This window comes from Hemitrygon akajei, chromosome 10 (genome assembly GCF_048418815.1).
Source record: "Hemitrygon akajei chromosome 10, sHemAka1.3, whole genome shotgun sequence".
Classification (NCBI taxonomy): domain Eukaryota; kingdom Metazoa; phylum Chordata; class Chondrichthyes; order Myliobatiformes; family Dasyatidae; genus Hemitrygon; species Hemitrygon akajei.
In genome coordinates, this window is record NC_133133.1 from 159,861,649 (window position 1) to 159,881,224 (window position 19,576).

Genomic DNA, 19,576 nt, shown 5'->3' on the forward strand with positions numbered 1-19,576 from the left:
TTGCCAGATGGCAGCAGGGAGAAGAGTTTGTATGAGGGGTGTGTGGGGTCCTTTAAAATGCTGTTAGCTTTGCAGATGCAGCGTGTGGTGTAAATGTCTGTAATGGCGGGCACAGAGACCCCGATGATCCCTTCAGTTGACCTCACTATCCGCTGCAGGGTCTTACAATCTGAGACGGTGCAATTTCTGAACCAGACAGTAATGCAGCTGCTCAGGATACTCTCAATACATCCTCTGTAGAATGTGGTGAGGATGGGGGTTGGCAGATGGACTTTTCTTAGAGACGCTTCTGGGCTTCCTTGGCTATGAAGCTGGTGTTGAGAGACCAGGTGAGATTCTCTGCCAGGTAAACACCAAGACATTTAGTGCTCTTAACTATTTCTCGAGGAGCCGTCGATGTTCAGCAGAGAGTGGTCGCTCTGTGCTCTCCTGAAGTCTACCACCATCTCTTTTGTTTTATTCACATTCAGGTACAGTTTGTTGGCTCTGCATCAGTCTGTTAGCCGCTGCACCTCTTCTCTGTATGCTGACTTATCATTCTTGCAGATGAGACCCATCATGGTCATGTCATCGGCAAACTTGATGATGTAATTTGAGCTGTGTATTGCTGCACAGTCGTGGGTCATCAGAGTGAACAGCAGTGGACTGAGCACACAGCCTTGGGGGGCCCCCGTGCTCAGTATGGTGGTGTTGGAGATGCTGTTCCTGATCCGGACTGCCTGACGTCTCCCAGTCAGGAAGTCTAGTATCCCGTTGCAGAGGGAGGTGTTCAGGCCCAGCAGGCTCAGCTTTCCAATCAGGTGCTGAGGAATGATTGTGTTGAATGCTGAACTGAAGTCTATGAACAGCATTCGAACATAGGTTCTTATGAGAAGAATTCCAGTTATTTTGGCCATGAACTGATGAAACTGTATGCCATTCATAATTTTCTCAAGAAAGGGCAACTTAGTTTTAGGCAGTCAGACTTTTGAAAAATGACACAGAATGGTTCTACTGCATGCATAGTACCTTCAAGCTCTACTCCTTCACCATCAATAACTGCTGTTGAAGATTGCCCTCCTGAGGCATAAAAGTATTACAGCACCATAGAAACATATAATTGCTGCATTACTAAAGTGCAGAGTGTAATTTTAAGTTACCGCATACAATACACTTTATGTATATCATACTATTTCATGCCGCATTGCTGCATTACAATAAATGGATAACAATTCACTACAGAGCACTGCATTTTCCTTATTCCTTAATCTTCTGTATTACTTCAGATTATGTTAAGAATTAAATCTTGACAAATGGCATTTTTACTGACAGCCGTTCGTCCTCCTCCTCCACTGTTCGACTAGCAGATTTATCAGTGTTTACCAAAAACAACAAGAACGAGCATTTGATTTAATGATCCAGTTATTTCACTATAAAAGATGATACTTTAATATGTTACTGTTCAAAATATTAGCAATGGCACAAGGAAAATAGTTGTAATATTTCTTGCAATAATGTTCAAATAGATCTCATGCTAAAGGAGAGCTCATCTGAAGAAAAATTGTTTAACCTATGCATGTGCTACCTATGCAAAGCCACTCCAACTGGAGTTATTTAACTGCAGGAGATATTGTTTGCACATGCACAAATTCTTAAGCATATAAAAAAAGGGCATCACATATAACTTCTGAAAAATAAAAGTACTGCACAAGCCTGCCCCTGGTGTAACCTATTGCTATATCACAACAAAAGTTCACAATGAGATCCTGGAAAATCTGACATACTACATGTATCTTGGAAGCTGTCACTTTTTGAAGGCAGATACTGATTATGAAATTCACCATGGTCTTAATGAGGCACCAAAGTTTTTAGCTGAAAAGAATGCTGAAAGAATAAGATTACAAACCCAGCAGTGATCTGAGCCTTTCAATTTATGTCTGCAACACAGACTGACAGCAGGCACCTCAAAGTATGTGGAATGGGGTGGAGCTACAATGGCACTTGACAGCAAGCTCATCTGCAGAAACAGCTTAATTCCTACTTTTAATCTCTCTCATTTTCCCCTTCATGGTGGATGGTGTTCTTTTGAAAACCCTGACCTGGAGCTACACTCAAACTTCTGTTTTTGTAGCAATGGAACCTGCTCCCAGAGCTCACCAAACGGCTATTTTTCAATATCCCAAGGGCACAGCCTAGAAGACAAGCGTGCCTTCGGTGTTCCATGGCTTTGTGGCCCTGGGGATGAGGCAAATGTAAGCCGGTGCCACCAACTGAAGTGTTGCAGGGGAAAACAGAATGTCGTGAACAGCAGATCAGCTGTTGGGAACCCTGAACGTGGATCTCTCTCCCTCTCATTAGTCAGGGACGAGCTGTTGCCGATTCTTGAGTCAGAGAACTTGGAAAAAAAGCAATGCGACAGACTATAACACCATAAGTCAGCGAGTTGTTTGTTTCTGTTGGTCTTCCCTCTCGCTGTGAAAGGGTGGCATGTGTGTGATTGTGTGTGTGTGCGCGCGCGAGAGAGAAAGAAATTGAGAATGAATGAGAGAGAGAGAGAGAGAGAGAGACTGCAGTATGTCAAATTATTGGGTTAATGATTAGAGTTTTTGTTGTACTGCTGATCACGGTATTACTTGGAAGTTTTGCTAATGCTTGCTTGGTGGTGGAGGGTGCAGATGCTTTTCTGCTGAAATAAGTGGGGGAGGGGAGGGTCGATGCTTTGCTGCTACTTGTGCATGGGGGGAGTAGGGGGTTTCGGGGTTCTAACATTTTTACTGTCACTCATTCTTTGGGGCACTATTCAGTTTTTGTGGATGTCTGCAAAGAACAAGAATTTCAGGTTGTATATAGTATACATTCTCTGATATTAAATGGAACTACTGAAGAACTGAAAAGGTGCCACCAAAGCAGCTTCCACAAAATCCTACAAAAGCTCTTCTCGGCCAACAGTCTCAGAATTGAAGCTCTCATTGCACTTGAGTGACATCAAGTAGCAGGCCAGACCTGGAAGAAAATACCTAAAACTCTCTCTCTCTCTCTTCCCCCCCCCCCCAGGCTGATAATAAGAATGCTAAATCCATTGATTAGGGCTACACAGAAACCTAGTGTATTCTGCATGAAACACCAGACAGCTCACCCTAAGTCCCTCCTGCTCAAACTGTGGCAGGATCTGGGAGTACCACATTGGTCCCATGAGGAATTACCTCCTCATTCTCAATCCTCAACCCTACTGGCTACTTCTCCAACATGAAGGCATTAAAACAGAGAGACCAAAATCCTTACGCGTGTTGTCCATTCATAAGTGCATAATCATCAGCTGTCCATCCATTATCATCTTTTAAAGAAGCATCTGTACCATAATGTAGAAGCAGCTTAATTAAGGTAATTTGTCCACTGCTTGCAGCGATCATCAGGGTAGTTCTAGAGGAAACATGATAAAGATCAAAAATCATTGCCCTGTTATAAAATTGGGTTACAAACTATTAAGTAAAATATTCATTTGTTCTCTGGTTACCATATGCAGCTGACTCACCAATTTTGTTCACAGAATCTATAAAAACTTTAATGAATAATGTCCTTAAAACATAATCCACAATTTAGAAAGATAATTTATTTGATAAGCTTGTGTATTCTAATCCCTTGCCAACCATCATAATGAACTTAAGGTACACTTTACCTATATATATATATATATATATATATATATACACACACACACACACACACATACACATACTCTCTCTCTCTCTCATACTGATCAATAGGCTCCGTCCTCTAACATAAAGGCTGTATTTGACTTGAGTAAGCAAGGAAGAAAACAACTCATCTGTTTGTTGCACTTGATAATAGGGTATGAATTCTAATGGTATGGATGGTATAAATCTAATTGGACAGCAAATAGCACTCACTAAAGGCATTAAATTAGAATTTTGCACAGTGAACTTGAATAAGCAGCCAAACTGCAGAATGCTCAGTATAAATGCATCTACTTTCTTTGGATACCGTATATTCCAGAGTATAAGCCAACCCCCACTTTCAAGGTTAAAAAAGTGACTTTTTCATGTTACCTTTGTATAAGCCGACCCCTTTTGTAGAGGTTTTTGACTTAACCAGAAAAGATCACAAGATCTCAGCTTTTTCAGATCCGGAACCTGGAACTTTTGTGAACCAGTACCTGCTAAGAAAACATGCCTACACATTGTAGAGTGTTATAGGCGAATTTTTAATGAATAAATCAGGGAGAGAAATTTTGGATTAGGTTTCCAATGGAAAAGATTCCTCTGAAATGTAACCCTCGTGAAACCATTTAGTGCCCATCGTAATCTCGTTAAAACATAATACAAGGTGGCGGGATCAGTACGTGTACTCAGTATTGAGTTTGTGACCACCATGTACAAAAGATTAAAACAAATGCTATACGATGCTGGCTTCAAGCTGAAGGTTGTTGATTTTGCGAAAGGAACAAATAATTCTGCAGCTGCTAAGGAGTTTAGTGTAAATGAGAGAGTGAGAGAGTGGAGAAAGGCAGAGGACACGCTGAGGGAAATGCCAAAGACAAAATGTGCAAACCCCAGGAAAACATGCCAGTGGCCAGAACTGGAAGAAAAAGTTTTAGAGTGGGTGAATCACCAGCGATCCTCTGGATACATTGTTACCAGAGAAATGATTCCAGTTCAAGTGTTGAAATGGGACGAAAAACACTGTGAGGTCAGCAAAAATTTCAAAGTTTCGCGAAGTTGGTGCACCCGAGTTATGAATAGACGTGATCTTGTGTTGAGACAAAAAACAAAGATTGCTCAGGGGTGTTGTTTATGTTTAAGAACGCTGCTGGATGGATGAAGCAGGTTGCTTGAAGTGGGTTAAAGAGGTGCGGCGTCGACGTCCCAAAGGTGTCAGGAAGGAAAAGTCACTACTTGTCTGGGACATGTTCAAAGTGCACTTGTCAGGTGAGACAAAAGCAGCATTGAAAGCTGAAAATACGGACATTGCAGTCATCCCCGGTGGTTTGATGTCCGTGCTCCAGCCACTAGATGTGAGTTTAAACAAACCAAAGAATTCATACGTCGACAGTGGAACCAACTTAGCTCAAAAACAGCCAATAAATATGACCTGCTTTCCATGTATTCGTTTTTCTAAAGTTGGCACCCTCTGTGTAAGCCGACCCCCTAATTTTAGGACCAAAATTTAGGGCCAAATTCTCGGCTTATACACCGGAATTTACGGTACATTGTTTGTATTCTAGTATCATATTGAGACATTCTAGGGAAGGTGATCCAAAGGGCAAACATAACAATGCTCTGATAGGCCTCAATAAGCCCCAACTTTAAAAAAATAGTGCAATTTATTGATAGCCTCCTTTAGTAAGCAATTGAAAGCATAAATGTATGAAGTTCAAGGCTTTTAGCTAAGTGAAATTTAGCTAGTTGTTGTAGAAGTAGCTGATGAAGCTGGAATCTCCACAATCTCCATCAATGCAGATGCACACACCACAGGACTGTGACCTACTTGTTTTACACCTGTGACTGTGTGGGCTAAGCACAGCTCCAATAACATATTCAAGTCTGCTGACAATTCCACAGTCGTGGGTCGAACCAAAAGGTGGCGATGAATCAGTATACATTAAAGAGATTGAAAATTTGGTTGAGTGGTGACATAACAACAACCTTTCACTTAATGTCAACAAGACCAAGGAACTGATTGTATACGTCAGGAGAAGTAAACCAGTGGTCCACGAGCCAGTGTGCACTGGGGGGGGGGACATCAGAGGTGGAGAAGGTCAGCAACTTTAAATTCCTTAGTGTTACCATTTCAGGGGAGCTGTCCTGGCTTCAACATGTAAGTGCAATTATGAAGAAGGCACGGCAGTTCCTCTACTCCCTTAGGAGACTGGGAAGATTGGCACAACATCTACAACTCTGACTAATTTCTATAAATGTGTAGTGAAGAATATATTGTTTGGCTGCATCACAGCCTGGTATGGAAACACCAATGCCTTTGAAAAGAAAATCCTACAAAAAGGTAGTGAATTTGGCCCAGTACATCATGGGTAAAAACCCTCCCTACCAGTGAGCACATCTACATGAAATGTTGTTGTAGGAAAGCAGCATCCATCATCAGAGGTCCTCACCACCCAGGCCATGCTCTTTTCTCACTGCTGCCATCAGTTAGAAGGTACAAAAGCCCCAGGATTTGTACCAACAGGTTCAAGAACAATTACTACTACTCAACCATCAGGCTCTTAAGCAAAGGGAATACTATATTCACTAGCCCAACCATTGACATGTTCCCATAATCAATGATCTCACTTTAAGGACTCTTTATCCCATTATTTCATGTTCTCATTATTTATTGCTATTTATTTATATTTGCATTTGCACATTTTATTTTCTTCTGCACTCTGGTTGATCTTTCACTGATCCTGTTATAGTTACTATTCTATAGATTTGCTGAGTATGCTTACAGGAAAAGGAATCTTACGGTTGTGTATGGTGACATATAGCTACCCTGACAATAAAATTTACTTTGAATTTTGAATGTCTACAATTTGTGATTGTACTTCCAATACTAAAGACTGCACTTTCAGAAAAATTAACCACTCTTTGGCATTGGTATTAAAATGCACATCTTGAAATTAAACAGCAAGGATAACTTGGCTGAACAAACCAGATTCAACTTGATCAATAGGTGATTTCTAGTTATTCTCAATGAATAGTATTACACACCTTAAAATCAAGACCAATACAGTAGAGCAATTAGATTGAATTTAAGTGCATGCCAGTGATTTCAATCAGCCTTTTCTGTATGCAGATTTCTGTTCTCGATAACCAGAAAGGATAGTAATACAGCAGCTACGTCACCTTATATTCTGTCTGGGTACTTCCCAAGCTGATGGTGTGAATAGCAATTTCTCCTTCTGGTGAACAAAATTTCCCCACTCTGACCATTTCCTTCTTCTCATCTGCCTGTAACTTCTTCCTGAGTCCTATCCTCCTTTCCCCTCTCTTACTGTCCACTCTCTTTTCCTATCAGATTCTTTTTTCTTCAGCCCTTGACCTTTCCCACACCTGGCTTCACTTATCACCTTCCAGCTAGCCTCTTTCCTCTCCCCCCACCTTACCATTCTGACATCTTCCCCCTTCCCTCTCAGTACTAAAGAAGGGCCTCAGCCTGAAATGTCAACTGTTTACTCTTTTCCATAGATGCTGCCTAATTTGTTGAGTTCCTCCAGCATTTTGTGTGTATTGCTTTGGATCTCCAGCATCTGCAGATTTTCTTGTGTTAGCAATAACCAGAGCTCATTTGGTACTATTTCAAGAATGCAATAATAAACAAAAAAAAATCACACACCCTAAATTTCTTAATCTGACAATTCAAGATTTGAAGTGTGTAAACGTACCTCCCAGTTTTGTCCTTTGCATTCACATCAGCACCCTTTTTAAGAAGACATTTTGCCATTTTTTGGTGGCTCCCAGTAGCTGCTAACAGCAAAGGAGTATATCCATTCTTTTGGAAACAAACAATCCATTAGTCACCTAATTATCACAAAATAAGTTGCAATTGTACAGTATACAAATATGTAACATCATTTTCATGTTACTGGAATCAATTGATAACCCACAAAGTTCAATGTTCTTTAAAGTGGATCCTGCAGAGAAGTTTGGGGATCATCAAATTGCATCCTTGAAATTTAACAGCCCTTCAAAATTTTAACCAATCATGTCTAATGATCTCATATGGGTCAATGAGATCACTATTCATACTTGTGTATACCAGAAAGAAAAAAAAGATAAACTTCTGAATGCTCCAAGTAGAAGAATAAATCAAAAACATCAATATTTTGCTGGTTCCAAAACAGTCAAATGTGTCTTATCAAAACATGTGAGAAATTTTGTGCTTCAGCTTCTTCACTTTTCATTCCAAATACCCATCCTGCCAGGATATCACCTCTCTTCCTAAATGCTTGTTGTATCACTTAAGTCACTTGACTTGCAGGCCACTGTTCTGGACAAATGACCAGAGACAGGAGTTCAAATCACAACATGGTAACAGTTAAATTTAATATCAAACAATTGAATTTAAAGTTATGCGATTAAAGCTACTCTCTGTGACTCAACTATGAAATTATGAGATAGTTATAAAAGAGAAACAAGTTCAATCTGGCCTACATGTGACTTCAAACATAGTAATGTGATTGATTTGAACTCTCATCTCATTTTAGGGACAATTAAAGACAACAAATGCCAGCTTTGGCAGCAATGTTATTTGAATAAATAAATAACTTGCAGACTTTTTGCTGCATTTTCTAAACCACCACAGAAGATCCTACTATATATTAAGTTGTTTATCTCCATTATAAATAAAGATTCTGTTCTTCTGATTCAAACGTATAACCTCACACTCTGAACCATTTGCATAATCCCTCTTTTTCCCTTTAATGAATATTTGTATCTTCTTCCAAGTTGGCTTTCTCATTGAGTCTTACATTATCAGATAAGTTGGATTCATTATTATCTGAATGTCCACCATTTCATCATATCGTGTTCACATACTGGGAAACAATGGGCGAATTAACTTGGATAGTGGCTTAACAGCATCTAACGATGGTGTCAAAGTAAGAAAGAAGTAGGTTAATCCTGGAATTACTGCTTTAGCAGAATGAAATCATAATCAAGGAACAGAATCTAAAATCCAGATCTTTAGTTTGCTGAAGATGCAAGAGGAAAGCTCCAGTTGCTGTAATATTATTAAAGCTGTTACAAAATAAAAGGAAGCTATGAGGTTACTGAATTTGAATAGAGAGGATAAAAGAATTGAAACAGAGCATGCAACTGTCTAAAAGTAATTTAGAAAGATAAATTATTGCTTGGTGAAACTTCCCTAATTTGCCATTTATCATTTAAAGCAGGATTGGTATTAAAAAGTTTATTCACTAAATTAATGTAGCTACTTATCCAAAATAAACTGGGACTTAAGGCACAACAAATGTTAACTGCAAAATTAATATTAATGGAAATCAATTATGGTTATTCTTTTTTGAAAGTTTATCATCCATTTCAAATGTGACTTTCATTTAGTGAAGTGATAATTGATAATCAATATAATACATCATGATCAAAAACATTCTAGGTAAAATCTAACCTCCTGTAATAACAGCCCATTTAGCCTGTTCCTAAATGTTACAAGATATATATAACCACTCTGAACTTACTTTGATTTGAAACTCAATATCATAAGTGGTCGGGTTCTTTTGGGACAAAGTACATGCACATTTACATTGGTGAACATTCTAATCTGCTATAAAACATGCTCTGCAAATATGACTCAGAAAAGAGTGTTAATTTCACAATTTTCAGGCTGTGAAAACTTAACTACGAAGAATTAATGCAAGTACCTTATCTTGGGCATCTATGTGTGCCCCATACTCCAGCAAATGCATCGCCAAAGAGATGTTAGGGATCAGGACAGCAAGATGCAGAGCAGTATATCCATTAATGTCCACCAGATTAGGATCAGCATCATGGCTTAGTAAGATAACTACACAACGCTCCTGTTCACACTGCACTGCCTGTGGACAAGGTAACAAGTGGTTTATATATACATTTTCCACAGACAGCTATGTTTGAAGTGTAAAGTTTGTTGTTGTTAACTGCTAGCAAATCTGGATTACAGATACATTTGCTTTGCTAACATTCTACTACCCGATAGATACACAGAATGCCACCAGGAATCCATATTTGACTCAGATACTGGAAGCTCCACAACACTATTGTTGCAGCTTATTGGGGTAGTATCTTCAGCCCAACCACCCTCACTTGCTTCTTTTTCCCAAATTGCTTTAAATAGCTATAATCAATAGATTTTAAATAACCAAGTACTGTATGATAATAACATAAAACTTTGAAATGAAAAATACATCAGAAAAAGCAAGAAATATTCAAATCTCAAATCAGACAACCCTTAGGCAGTGTGAAACACAGTTAATATTTCATGTCATAATAACAGAAGCTGTGGGAAATACGCAGTAGATTAGGCAGGATCTGTAGAATGGAAAGCAGAATTGATGAAGTGGGCTGAAAGTCCTTCATCCAAACTTTGAAACAAAAAAAACAAGTTAGCTTTACATTGCCAAGACAGTGAAGGAGAGAACAGCCAGTGTTGCAATGGAGAAAAGTAGTCATGAGGATTGAAACCCAGTAATTTCTAAGGTAGGGACATGTTTGGTGCAACTTTGTGGGCCAAAGGGCTTGTATTGTGCTGTAGGATTTCTATGTTTCTATCCAGCTGATTAATAAGGGCTATTACAAACAAAACAAAAGCCACAGGAGTACTTAGAAAGTAAAAATACAAAGAAGCATGAAAAGGTGTAAAATGTGGGGCTGTAGGTCATGTCAAGTAAATGAGGCTGCACTGATGGACAGAGAAAAAGTAAACTGATATCAGAGTTGAATAATTTATAGTAGAAATTCAGACAATGAAAGTGAGTTACCTGAAATGGCTGAATTCAGTATCAAGCCCAAAGGCTGCATCATGCTCATAAGATGAGGAGCTGTCCCTCAAGTGTTAAGAGTAGGAGTGGGACAGAGAATTAAAGTAGTCCCAGTCATTTCTTGGACTTTGGCCCAAGTGCTCTGCAAAGTGCTCACCCATCAGTGCCTGGCTTTTCCAATAAGGAGGAAACCACAATGTGAACAAAAGAATGCAGTATGCCCAACCAAAAGTGCAAGGCAACAGCTGCTTCACTTCAAAGGTCTGCTTGTGTTTCAGGACAGCAGAAAGGAATAGGAAAAAGTGCAGTAGAAATACAAGGGACTATAGAAACTGGAACAGGGAGCAACAAACAATCTGCTGGGAGAACTCAGCAGGTCAAACAACATAGAATATGTAGGAGGAAAGGAATTACTGACATTAACAGAAAAAAAACCCTGTATCAAAATTGAGCACAGGTATAGCATTTCATGCAGTCACATTGGAAAATGCTGCACAAAAGGGGAGCAGTTGCTGGGGACACAAGTGTGGGCCAGGAAGCCACGATGGGAATAGTCTTTTCAAAACGTTGAAAGAGGAGGAGAGGTGAAAACATCTTTTGAGGTAGGATCACAATTAAGCTAGTAGAAATTACTAAGAATGATTTGTTGAATGTGGAGGCTATTGGAGTGGAAGGCAAAAAAACAGTGAAACTCTTCATCTGAGTCCTGATGAAGGGTCTCGGCCCAAAACATCAACTGTTGACTCTTTTCCACAGAAGCTGCCTGGGCTGCTGCAATCCTCCAGCATTTTGTTGTGTGTTGCATCTGCAGATTTTCTTGCATTAGTAAAAATCTTTGTTCTGTCTAGGAGTGGTGATAAAAACAGATGTGTGGGAAATAGATGAGATGGAGTCAAGCAACCTCTTAGCTATGTTGAGAATGTTTTAAGTAGGAAGGCATCTCAGGGACATTTCTTTGGAAACTACTACCATTGGAGTAAATAGAACAGAGACACAGGAACTGAGAGAATGGTACAGAGGCTGTGGGTGGAAGTACATCCAGGGTTGTAGTGAATACTTGTCACTAATCTTTCCTTTGAGATGGAGAAATTTTTATATCAAACTGGATATAGGAACTAAATTAAATATGTACACTTTGGTCCAACTGTCATGACCATAATCAATTATGATTAATATTAAATTAAAAACAGGCGAAGAATTAGGAAAGACCTCATGAAGTATAGATATGAGGAAAAAGTGAGAAAGCACTGGAATATGAAATGATTCATGTGGGACAGAACAAACAAAAGGGACAAGAAAACTGAAGGATGTTTGAAAAAGTAGAGGAAATGGATTACTGGCTATAAATCAAGTCACTACACTCTAAGAAGGATGAAGGTTTCAGCAAAGGTGCAAAAACAAGTTGAACAAATAAACTCGCCCTATCAAAATCAAAATTTCTTACCTTCATCAAAGGAGAGCGGTTTTCATTGTCACAAATGTTCAGTTTTGAATTATTTTCAACAAGCAAAGTAACTGCATCAGCGTGTCCATTTGCACATGCAAGGTGCAATGGTGCTCTGGGAAGAAAATTAATATATAAATGTGCTAGTTATCATGTAAAAACTCACACTGCTATAGCTGATAAAGGCAAAGAAACATTTACAATACAAAATCTAACAAGAAAGAATCCAAATAACTGTCCTGGATGTCAATAGATTATTAGAGACCTCCATCATCAATACATAAATACCACCATGCATTTACAATGTAAATGGCATTATAAAAAGTGGTTTCAAGAATTTACAGTGAAGTGCAGTGACTGAGGTAATAATAGAGGGAAGTTGCGGGACACATTGAATTGTTGATCATATCAACTGACTGGGGAAAGAAACTTTAAAGACAACATTAAGTTTTTATTTCAATAGCCCTATAGTGCTTTCCAGAAAGGAGAGTTTGGAAAAGGCAGTTTGTTGGGTAGGTAGTGACTGCAATGATTTTTCCTGCTTTCTTCTTTGTTCTGGACACAGGTCCTGCGGTGCTGGCAAACCGCAACCAATGACTTTTTTCTGCTGTCTTGACAGATTGCTGTCAGATATGGCACCAAAACAGACAGCATTGGCTGATGTGAGCATGCTCTTTATGAAGGCGGTGTAGAATTGCACCAGTATGTTCTGAGAAAGATGGAATTTTACCAACTGTACATCCTCTGCTGAACCTTTTTGTAAATGAATGAGATAAGATTCTCCCACATGCAATCCTGTGAAATAATGAAGTCCAGGAACCTGAATGTTGAAAGGATGCTCACTGTAGAGCTATTGATGATGAGTAGTGGAGAGGAGGCATTTCTTCTCAGTTTGTAAGCACCTCCACTGTTTTAAATGCATTCAGCTCCAAGTTCAGGACACTAGTTTGTTTACTTTCTGGTGGTATTTGATTTGTCGCTAAGTCTAGATAAAATTTAATCATTTAAAAGAAGAGAGGACCAGAAGGTTGTTCATGTGTTATCAACAGAGAGACTAGGTCAAGTCAACTACAGGTCCGTTAGCCTGATAGCAGATAGGACAAGTAAGTAGAAAAAGTTCAAATGACTGTATGAATCAGTATTTAGTAACTTACAGATTAATAAAAGACAATCATCATAGAGTTGGTTCCTTCAAGTTGTTATAACTTGGGGGGGGGTTGAAAATGGAAATGGGATAAGCTCCCACTACCTGTGCCTCAAATAGCTTCTGACAACCAACTCCAGCTCTTGGTCTTCATGTGTGGCTTAGCTACTAAGCTAGGTGAAACAGTTTCTACTAAGAGGGGGAAAGGTGGATTACTGGTGCCTTAACACCAGTCACTTTGGGCAGATGAGACTCGGGAACTGTCCTTGGCAGCTCTTCCAGAAGTAAAACTGTACCTAGTTAAGAAAACAATGGAGGTGCATAGCAGGCATACACAGATAGAAACAAATGAGGTGTTGATTGAGTATAAGAAATGCAAGAGAACTATTAAGAAAGAAGTCAGGAGGCCTAAAATATGGCATAAGGTTGTCCTAGCAGACAAGGTGAAGGGGAATCCCAAGGGAATTTACAGATATGTTATGAGGCAAAAGCATTACAAGGGACAAAACTGGTCCACTTAAAGATCAGAATGGTAATCCAAGAGATGTGGGAGATTCTGAATGAATTTTTTGCATTTGTATTTACTCAGGCATAAAATCTCTAGAAGTGAGGCAAAGTAGCATGAACTTCATGGATCTATACAGATTACAGAGGATTTATTTGCAGTATTGAGGCAGATTAGGGTGGAGAAATCCCAAGGGCCTGAGCGACAGGTGAGGAACTGGAGGATTGGGGGATAGCTAATAATGTCCCACTGTTTAAGAAAGGCTCTAAAAATAAGCCAGGAAATTTTAAGCCAGTGAGCCTGACATCAGTAGTGGGAAAGTTATTGGAAGGTATTCTAAAGACAGGATATATACAGTAAGTATTGGATAGACATGGACTGATTAGGATAGTCAATATAGCTTCATGTGTGGTAGGTCACGTCTAATAAATCTTACAGAGTGTTTCAAGGAAGTTAACAAGAAAGTTGATGAAGGCAAGGCAGTGGATGTTGCAAGGCTTTTGACAAGGTCCCGCATGGAAGATTGCTTTAAGAGTTACTTGGCATTCAAGATGAGGTTGTAAATTGTATTAGACATTGGCTTTGTGGGAGACTGGAAGCCTGTGACTAGTAGAGTACCACAGGGATCAGTGCTGGGTGAATTATTGTTTGTCATCTCCACCAATAATAAGGATGATAATGTGGTTAGCTGGATAGCAACTTTGCAGATGCTACTAAGATTGAGGGTGTACTGCACAGTGAAGAAGGCTATCAGAGCTTGCAGCAGGACCTGCATCAGCTTGAAAAATGGGCTGAAAAATGGCAGATGGAATTTTTGCAGCCAAGTCCAAGGTGTTGCATTTCGGTAGGACCAACCAGGGTAGATCATACGCAGTGAACTGTAGGGCACTGACGAGTGTTTTAGAACAAAGTGATCTGAGAATTCAGGTCCACAATTCATTGAAAGTGGGGTCACAGGTAGATAGGATCATATATAAAAAAAGCTTTTGGCATATTGGCCTTCTTTACTCAAAGTATTGAGTATAGGATATAGAATGTTATGTAAAAGTTGTACAGTATGTTGGTGAGGCCTAATTTGGAGTATTGTGTGCAGTTCTGGTTACCTACAGGAAAATGAAAATAAATGCAGGCTTTATCCACTGAGGTTGTGCGGGACTACAAGTAGAGGTTGTGGGTTAACGGTGAAATAGAAAAGTTTAAGGGGAGCAGAAGGCTAAACATTTTCACTCAGAGGGTCACAAGAGAGGCCAGTGCAAATGGTGGATACAAGCTTGATTTCAATGTTTAAGAGAAGTTTGGATAGGTATATGGATAGTAGGGGCACGGAAGGATATAGTCCTGGTGCAGGTTGATGGGAATAGGCAGTTCAGATGGTTTGGCACAGACTTGATGGCCAAAGGGTTTGTTTCTGTGCTGTACTTGTCTGTGGCTCTTATGACTCTTAACTGCAATAATAGATCAGGAATCCACACTTGGGCTGAGAGAATGCACAACAAAGCAGAAGACAAAATTTAACAGACAAGAATGAAATTACATTTTTGCAAAAATAATAAAAAGAAAATAGACTATATGGCAAGACCTGCTCAAAGGATAGTTAAAAAAAATATGTAATTAAGGATTCATAAATAGTGGCACTGAATATTAGGGCAGATAAGCTTAGCTTAATCTACGGTGTCTTGAAAAATTATTCAGCCCCACAACTATTTTCACATTTAACTGTCTCATTCTCTAAATTTAAAATATATTGAACTAGGATTTAAACTAATCTACATTGTCCATGTCAAATTGAAAGGAAAAAACCCAACACCTGTCAACAATTTACTAAAAATTAAAATCCAAAATCACAAGGCTGAAAAAGTATTCATTTCCTTTTAATTATTATGCTAACTTTTATCAGGTGCAATATCGTACACTATCTTACCAACTCCCCTAATTTGCTAATCAAGAAAATTGGAGGATCACTTATTTTCAATGAATTTATTAAAATAAATGCCCCTCTTTCTGTAAGGTCCAACCGGGTTCATTAGTTTTCAACAGACCAAACCAACATGAAGATAAAAGAGCATTCAAGTCAGGGAGATGATAAGAGAAGCACAAATCTGGGATAATCTGAAAGTCATGCCTCAGAGCTCAATGCGGAAATGTGGGAAAAATACAAAATCACAGCCACACTGCCTAGATTAGGCTGCACCTCTAAATTTAGTAGCTGGAGAATGGCACTTGTAAGATAGGGTATTGTGACACAAACTGTCACTCTAAGTAGCAGAAGTCAGTGGCTGCAAATGGAGATGAAATTCATGGTTTTACAATCTCTAACAAAAAGGGTATTAACGGAAAAGTGACAAGGAAGAAGCCCTGGCTAAAAAAAAAGACATATCTTGCCCGTAAAGACTGTGTAAAGCATCACTGAGAAGATGCTGTAAAAATGTGGAAGAAGATCCTGAGGTAGAATGTGGAACTTCTTGGTTTCAATACTAAACTGTATGTGTGATGTAAATCTAATACTGCACATCAGCTAGGTAACACCTCCCTACTGTAAAGTATGGTGGTAGTAGCATTATGCTGTGGGAATGCGTTTCAGCAGCAGACACTGGAAGACTGTTCAGGATTGATGGGAAGATGAATACTGTTAATTATTAGCCCTCAATATTTGAAGGCGGAGTTCAGGATGATGATGCCTAACAGTGACTCATTTGTTTGCATCTTTGGAAACAGCTCTATTTCTATCTTTAATATCTCTTTTTCCTTTTCAGGGCTTTTTTGAAGACCCTGACCTGGAGTTACACACTGACTTTGGTTCTTTGCAGGAATGAGACCCGCTCTCAGGGCCTCATGACCAGCCAATTTTTCAATATGCCAAGGACGCAGCCTAAAAGACTAGTGCGCCTAAAGGGTGCCGGGTTTTCATGGCTCTGGAGACGAGCAGGTTTGATGTCAGTGAATGAGTAGTCTTCGCCGTACTGCAAGTCTGTGTCTTTATTGAAGCTTTCTGCACACTTGAGTACTTGGTGGAGGGTGCAGATGAGGGAGGGGGGCCGTCGCTTTGCTGCTGCTTATGCGTGGGAAGGGGGGAGCTGGGGGGGGGTCTTCGTGGTTCTAACATTTAACTGTCGTTTATTCTTCAGGGCACTCCTCGGTTTTCATGGTTTGCGAAGAAAAAGAATTTCAGGATGTATATTGCATACATTTCTCTGACATTAAATTCAACCTATTGAATAAAACCCTGCTAGCCTCTGCCAAAAGGCTCAAACTGAGGAGGAAGTGCATTTTTCAGCAGGACAATGACCCGAACATACTGCCAGAACAACCATACAGTAGTTTCAAATGAAGAAAACTGATGTGCTTTGAGTGGCTCAGTCAGAGTGCTTACCTCAACCCAATCAATCATCTCTGCCCAGCCCTACCCCCCTTCCAAACTGGCACAGCTTGTGCAACTTAGCAACCAGGAATGAGCAAATCTTCTCCATCACATTGTGCAAAGCTAATAGAGACTTATCCAAATATATTACTGGCTGAAATAGCTGAGAGAGGTGGTTCAACTAAGTACTGAGCAAAGTGGGATGAATAATTTTCAATTGGTGACATTCCAGTTTTTAAACTTTTACTTTTTCATGCTTTACAATATTTCCTTTATCGTGGCTCTATTGTGGGAAAAAAAAGCATGTGATTCACAAATAAAAATTCTCAGTTAAATTGATCAAAGTTGTAATACTCATTTATGTGAAGATAGGATTGGGGGCTGAGTACGTTTTCAAGGCATAGTATGTAAGGCAGGAGCTAGGCTGCTACTGAAGTCATTCATCCAGTTTTGACTGGTAATCTAGCAAAGGTATGAAAGAATGTGGAGGTGATACCAGGGGGATTTTTTTAGCCATACAGGTAAACTGGAAGAGCAAGAGTTGACAAATTTTGATGGAAATGTATGAGATTGTGGCTGGTTTAGATAAAGAGTGGGAAGCTGCTCCCTAGCAGATGTTTCAGAATCAAATGGTGCGGATTTAAAATTGTGGGCAGTGGATATAAGGAGATGACGTATAAACATAGACATAACCTGGAGATCACTGTCAGGATACAGAATCAAGCAGGAATTTCAAAAACAGATAATGATATGCACCTGAGAGAAAATATTTTTAAAGATGTTTAAAAAACATGGAAATGGGACGGATGGGTCCCATCGAAGTCTCGAAGGGATAAACGGCTGCCTTTCGTGCTCAAAATTCTCTGAATATAGGGCTTCAAATCAACATCTCATTCAGAAAACAAAACTGGTAATGCTTGAGACTTTTCATAAAAGTATTTAACGTGGGGATTTCAAGAGGCAAGAATATACCAACAAAACTACAGTGCACATTGCAAGTTTACCGAATTATAACTTCCCGAATTAAAGGTAATATATTCTATCCCTTGTTCCATCCAAAGAAAACTTAAAAAAATCAAGTTCACAATATTCAAAAATGTCAAACCAACGATAAAGCAGAACTCAGAGCAATTCACCCACAAAGTGCTGGTGGAACTCAGCAGATCAGGTAACATCAGGACACAGCATTTTTTGCGTGTTCTAGATTTCCAGCATCTGCGGAATCTGTGTTTATACTCTGAGCAATCTGCGGGCCGTTAGCTACAAGCTCCGGCTTGGGGACACTGTAGTAGATCTGATGTTGAAATCCAACAAAAGAAACAGTGGACTAAACAATTAACATCACAATTGTAGATTAAAGCCGCGCTCCTTTACCTATTTTGTTTATCCAGTTGATTAACGTTCTTTTTCTTAATGAGCTGCCGAAGTTTGGTCAAATCCCCAGTAGATGCAGCTTTGTGCAGCTTTCCCAAATCTTTCTCTTTCAATTCATAACCTGCCCGTACTTCAGTTGAAGTGTCACTAGCTCTGAAAGACAGTTTTTCCTTTCTTCTTGTAATTTGTAGTATTTTCTTCATTTTGCACGACTGAAGCGAGACAAGCCCTCGCCAAAGGCGGGTGCAAAATTCAGCAGCGTTTTCCGGCTCGATTGAGTAAAACGTTATTTCTTACTTCGAAAATCTAAGGTGAGCTAAAATCCAAGATAGTAAATATCCAGGAATAGCAAAAATCCAAAATGAGCAAGACGTCCAAAATTAACAAAAAAAAATCCACAGGATGATGTTAATAATTCAATCACGGGGGATCAGACTGGACGATTTATCCCTTCGTTTCTACAGGTGCAATCACCGATGTTCCGCGATATTTATCGCCGTGCCAGGTTCCTTCACTACCTCTCAGCACTTTAATCTCCACGGTACACAGCGGTGATAACGGACGGTTTTCTCGGCTCCGATTGATTGGGGTTGCGGCCTAAAAGAGTGACAAGCAATCGTCAGTGAGTGTAAAAGAGGCTCTCTAGCACAGAAAGGCCACCCGCAGACAGTGAGGATAATCCCCCTCCCTCTCCCGTCCCACATCAGACCGCCACTCGCCTGCGCCATTCCCGATTCCGCAAAACTCCCTCCCAACCGCCAGCGATCAAACGCCCGTCGCTCGCCGCCCGGCGCCCGGCCAGTCGCGCTCGCCCGTGACGTAGTGCCTGGGGCGGACCCTAGCGACGCGTCATCCAATCACGAAGAGGAGGAGGGCGAGGTGGGTTGGTTTCCACTGGGGAGTTTGTTGGTGAGTGTTGGCCAGCTGTCTTCTGTCTTCGTAGGTTAACACAGCATGGTATAAATAAAAACGATCTGTTTCTTAGTTTAAAAAAATCTGAGCAACGCACAGAACACTGGAGGAATGCAGCGGGTTAGCGAACATCTATGGAGGTAAACGCACTGTCGACGTTTCAGGTCGAGAACCTTTGTCTGGATTGAGATGACATGCTGAGTTCCTCCAGCCACTGTGAGTGTTGCTCCAGATTTCATGATCCACAATGTCCAGTTAAAAATATAGAATGTTTTCCTTGTACTAAATGATAAATCCTCGTCCTGAAACCCACTACTCACAGAAAACACACAAATATGAGAACTAGGAACAGGAGTTTCCATTCAGCTTATCGA

General features: G+C 39.9%; 1 protein-coding gene across 1 annotated transcript in view; it reads right to left on the bottom strand.

Annotated features, from left to right (window-relative positions):
* ankrd26 (ankyrin repeat domain containing 26) overlaps positions 1-19,109 on the bottom strand; it is a 131,197-nt gene extending 112,088 nt beyond the window's left edge. Inside the window, exons 1-6 of the mRNA XM_073059530.1 lie at positions 19,010-19,109; positions 18,291-18,887; positions 11,910-12,024; positions 9,371-9,544; positions 7,376-7,482; positions 3,262-3,399 (exon numbers count right to left, since the gene is read on the bottom strand). Of these exons, the coding sequence (XP_072915631.1) occupies positions 3,262-3,399; positions 7,376-7,482; positions 9,371-9,544; positions 11,910-12,024; positions 18,291-18,493 (737 nt within the window). The 5' untranslated portion in view covers positions 18,494-18,887; positions 19,010-19,109. The remainder of the gene's footprint in view (positions 1-3,261; positions 3,400-7,375; positions 7,483-9,370; positions 9,545-11,909; positions 12,025-18,290; positions 18,888-19,009) is intronic.
* Between the last annotated feature and the right edge of the window lie 467 nt (positions 19,110-19,576).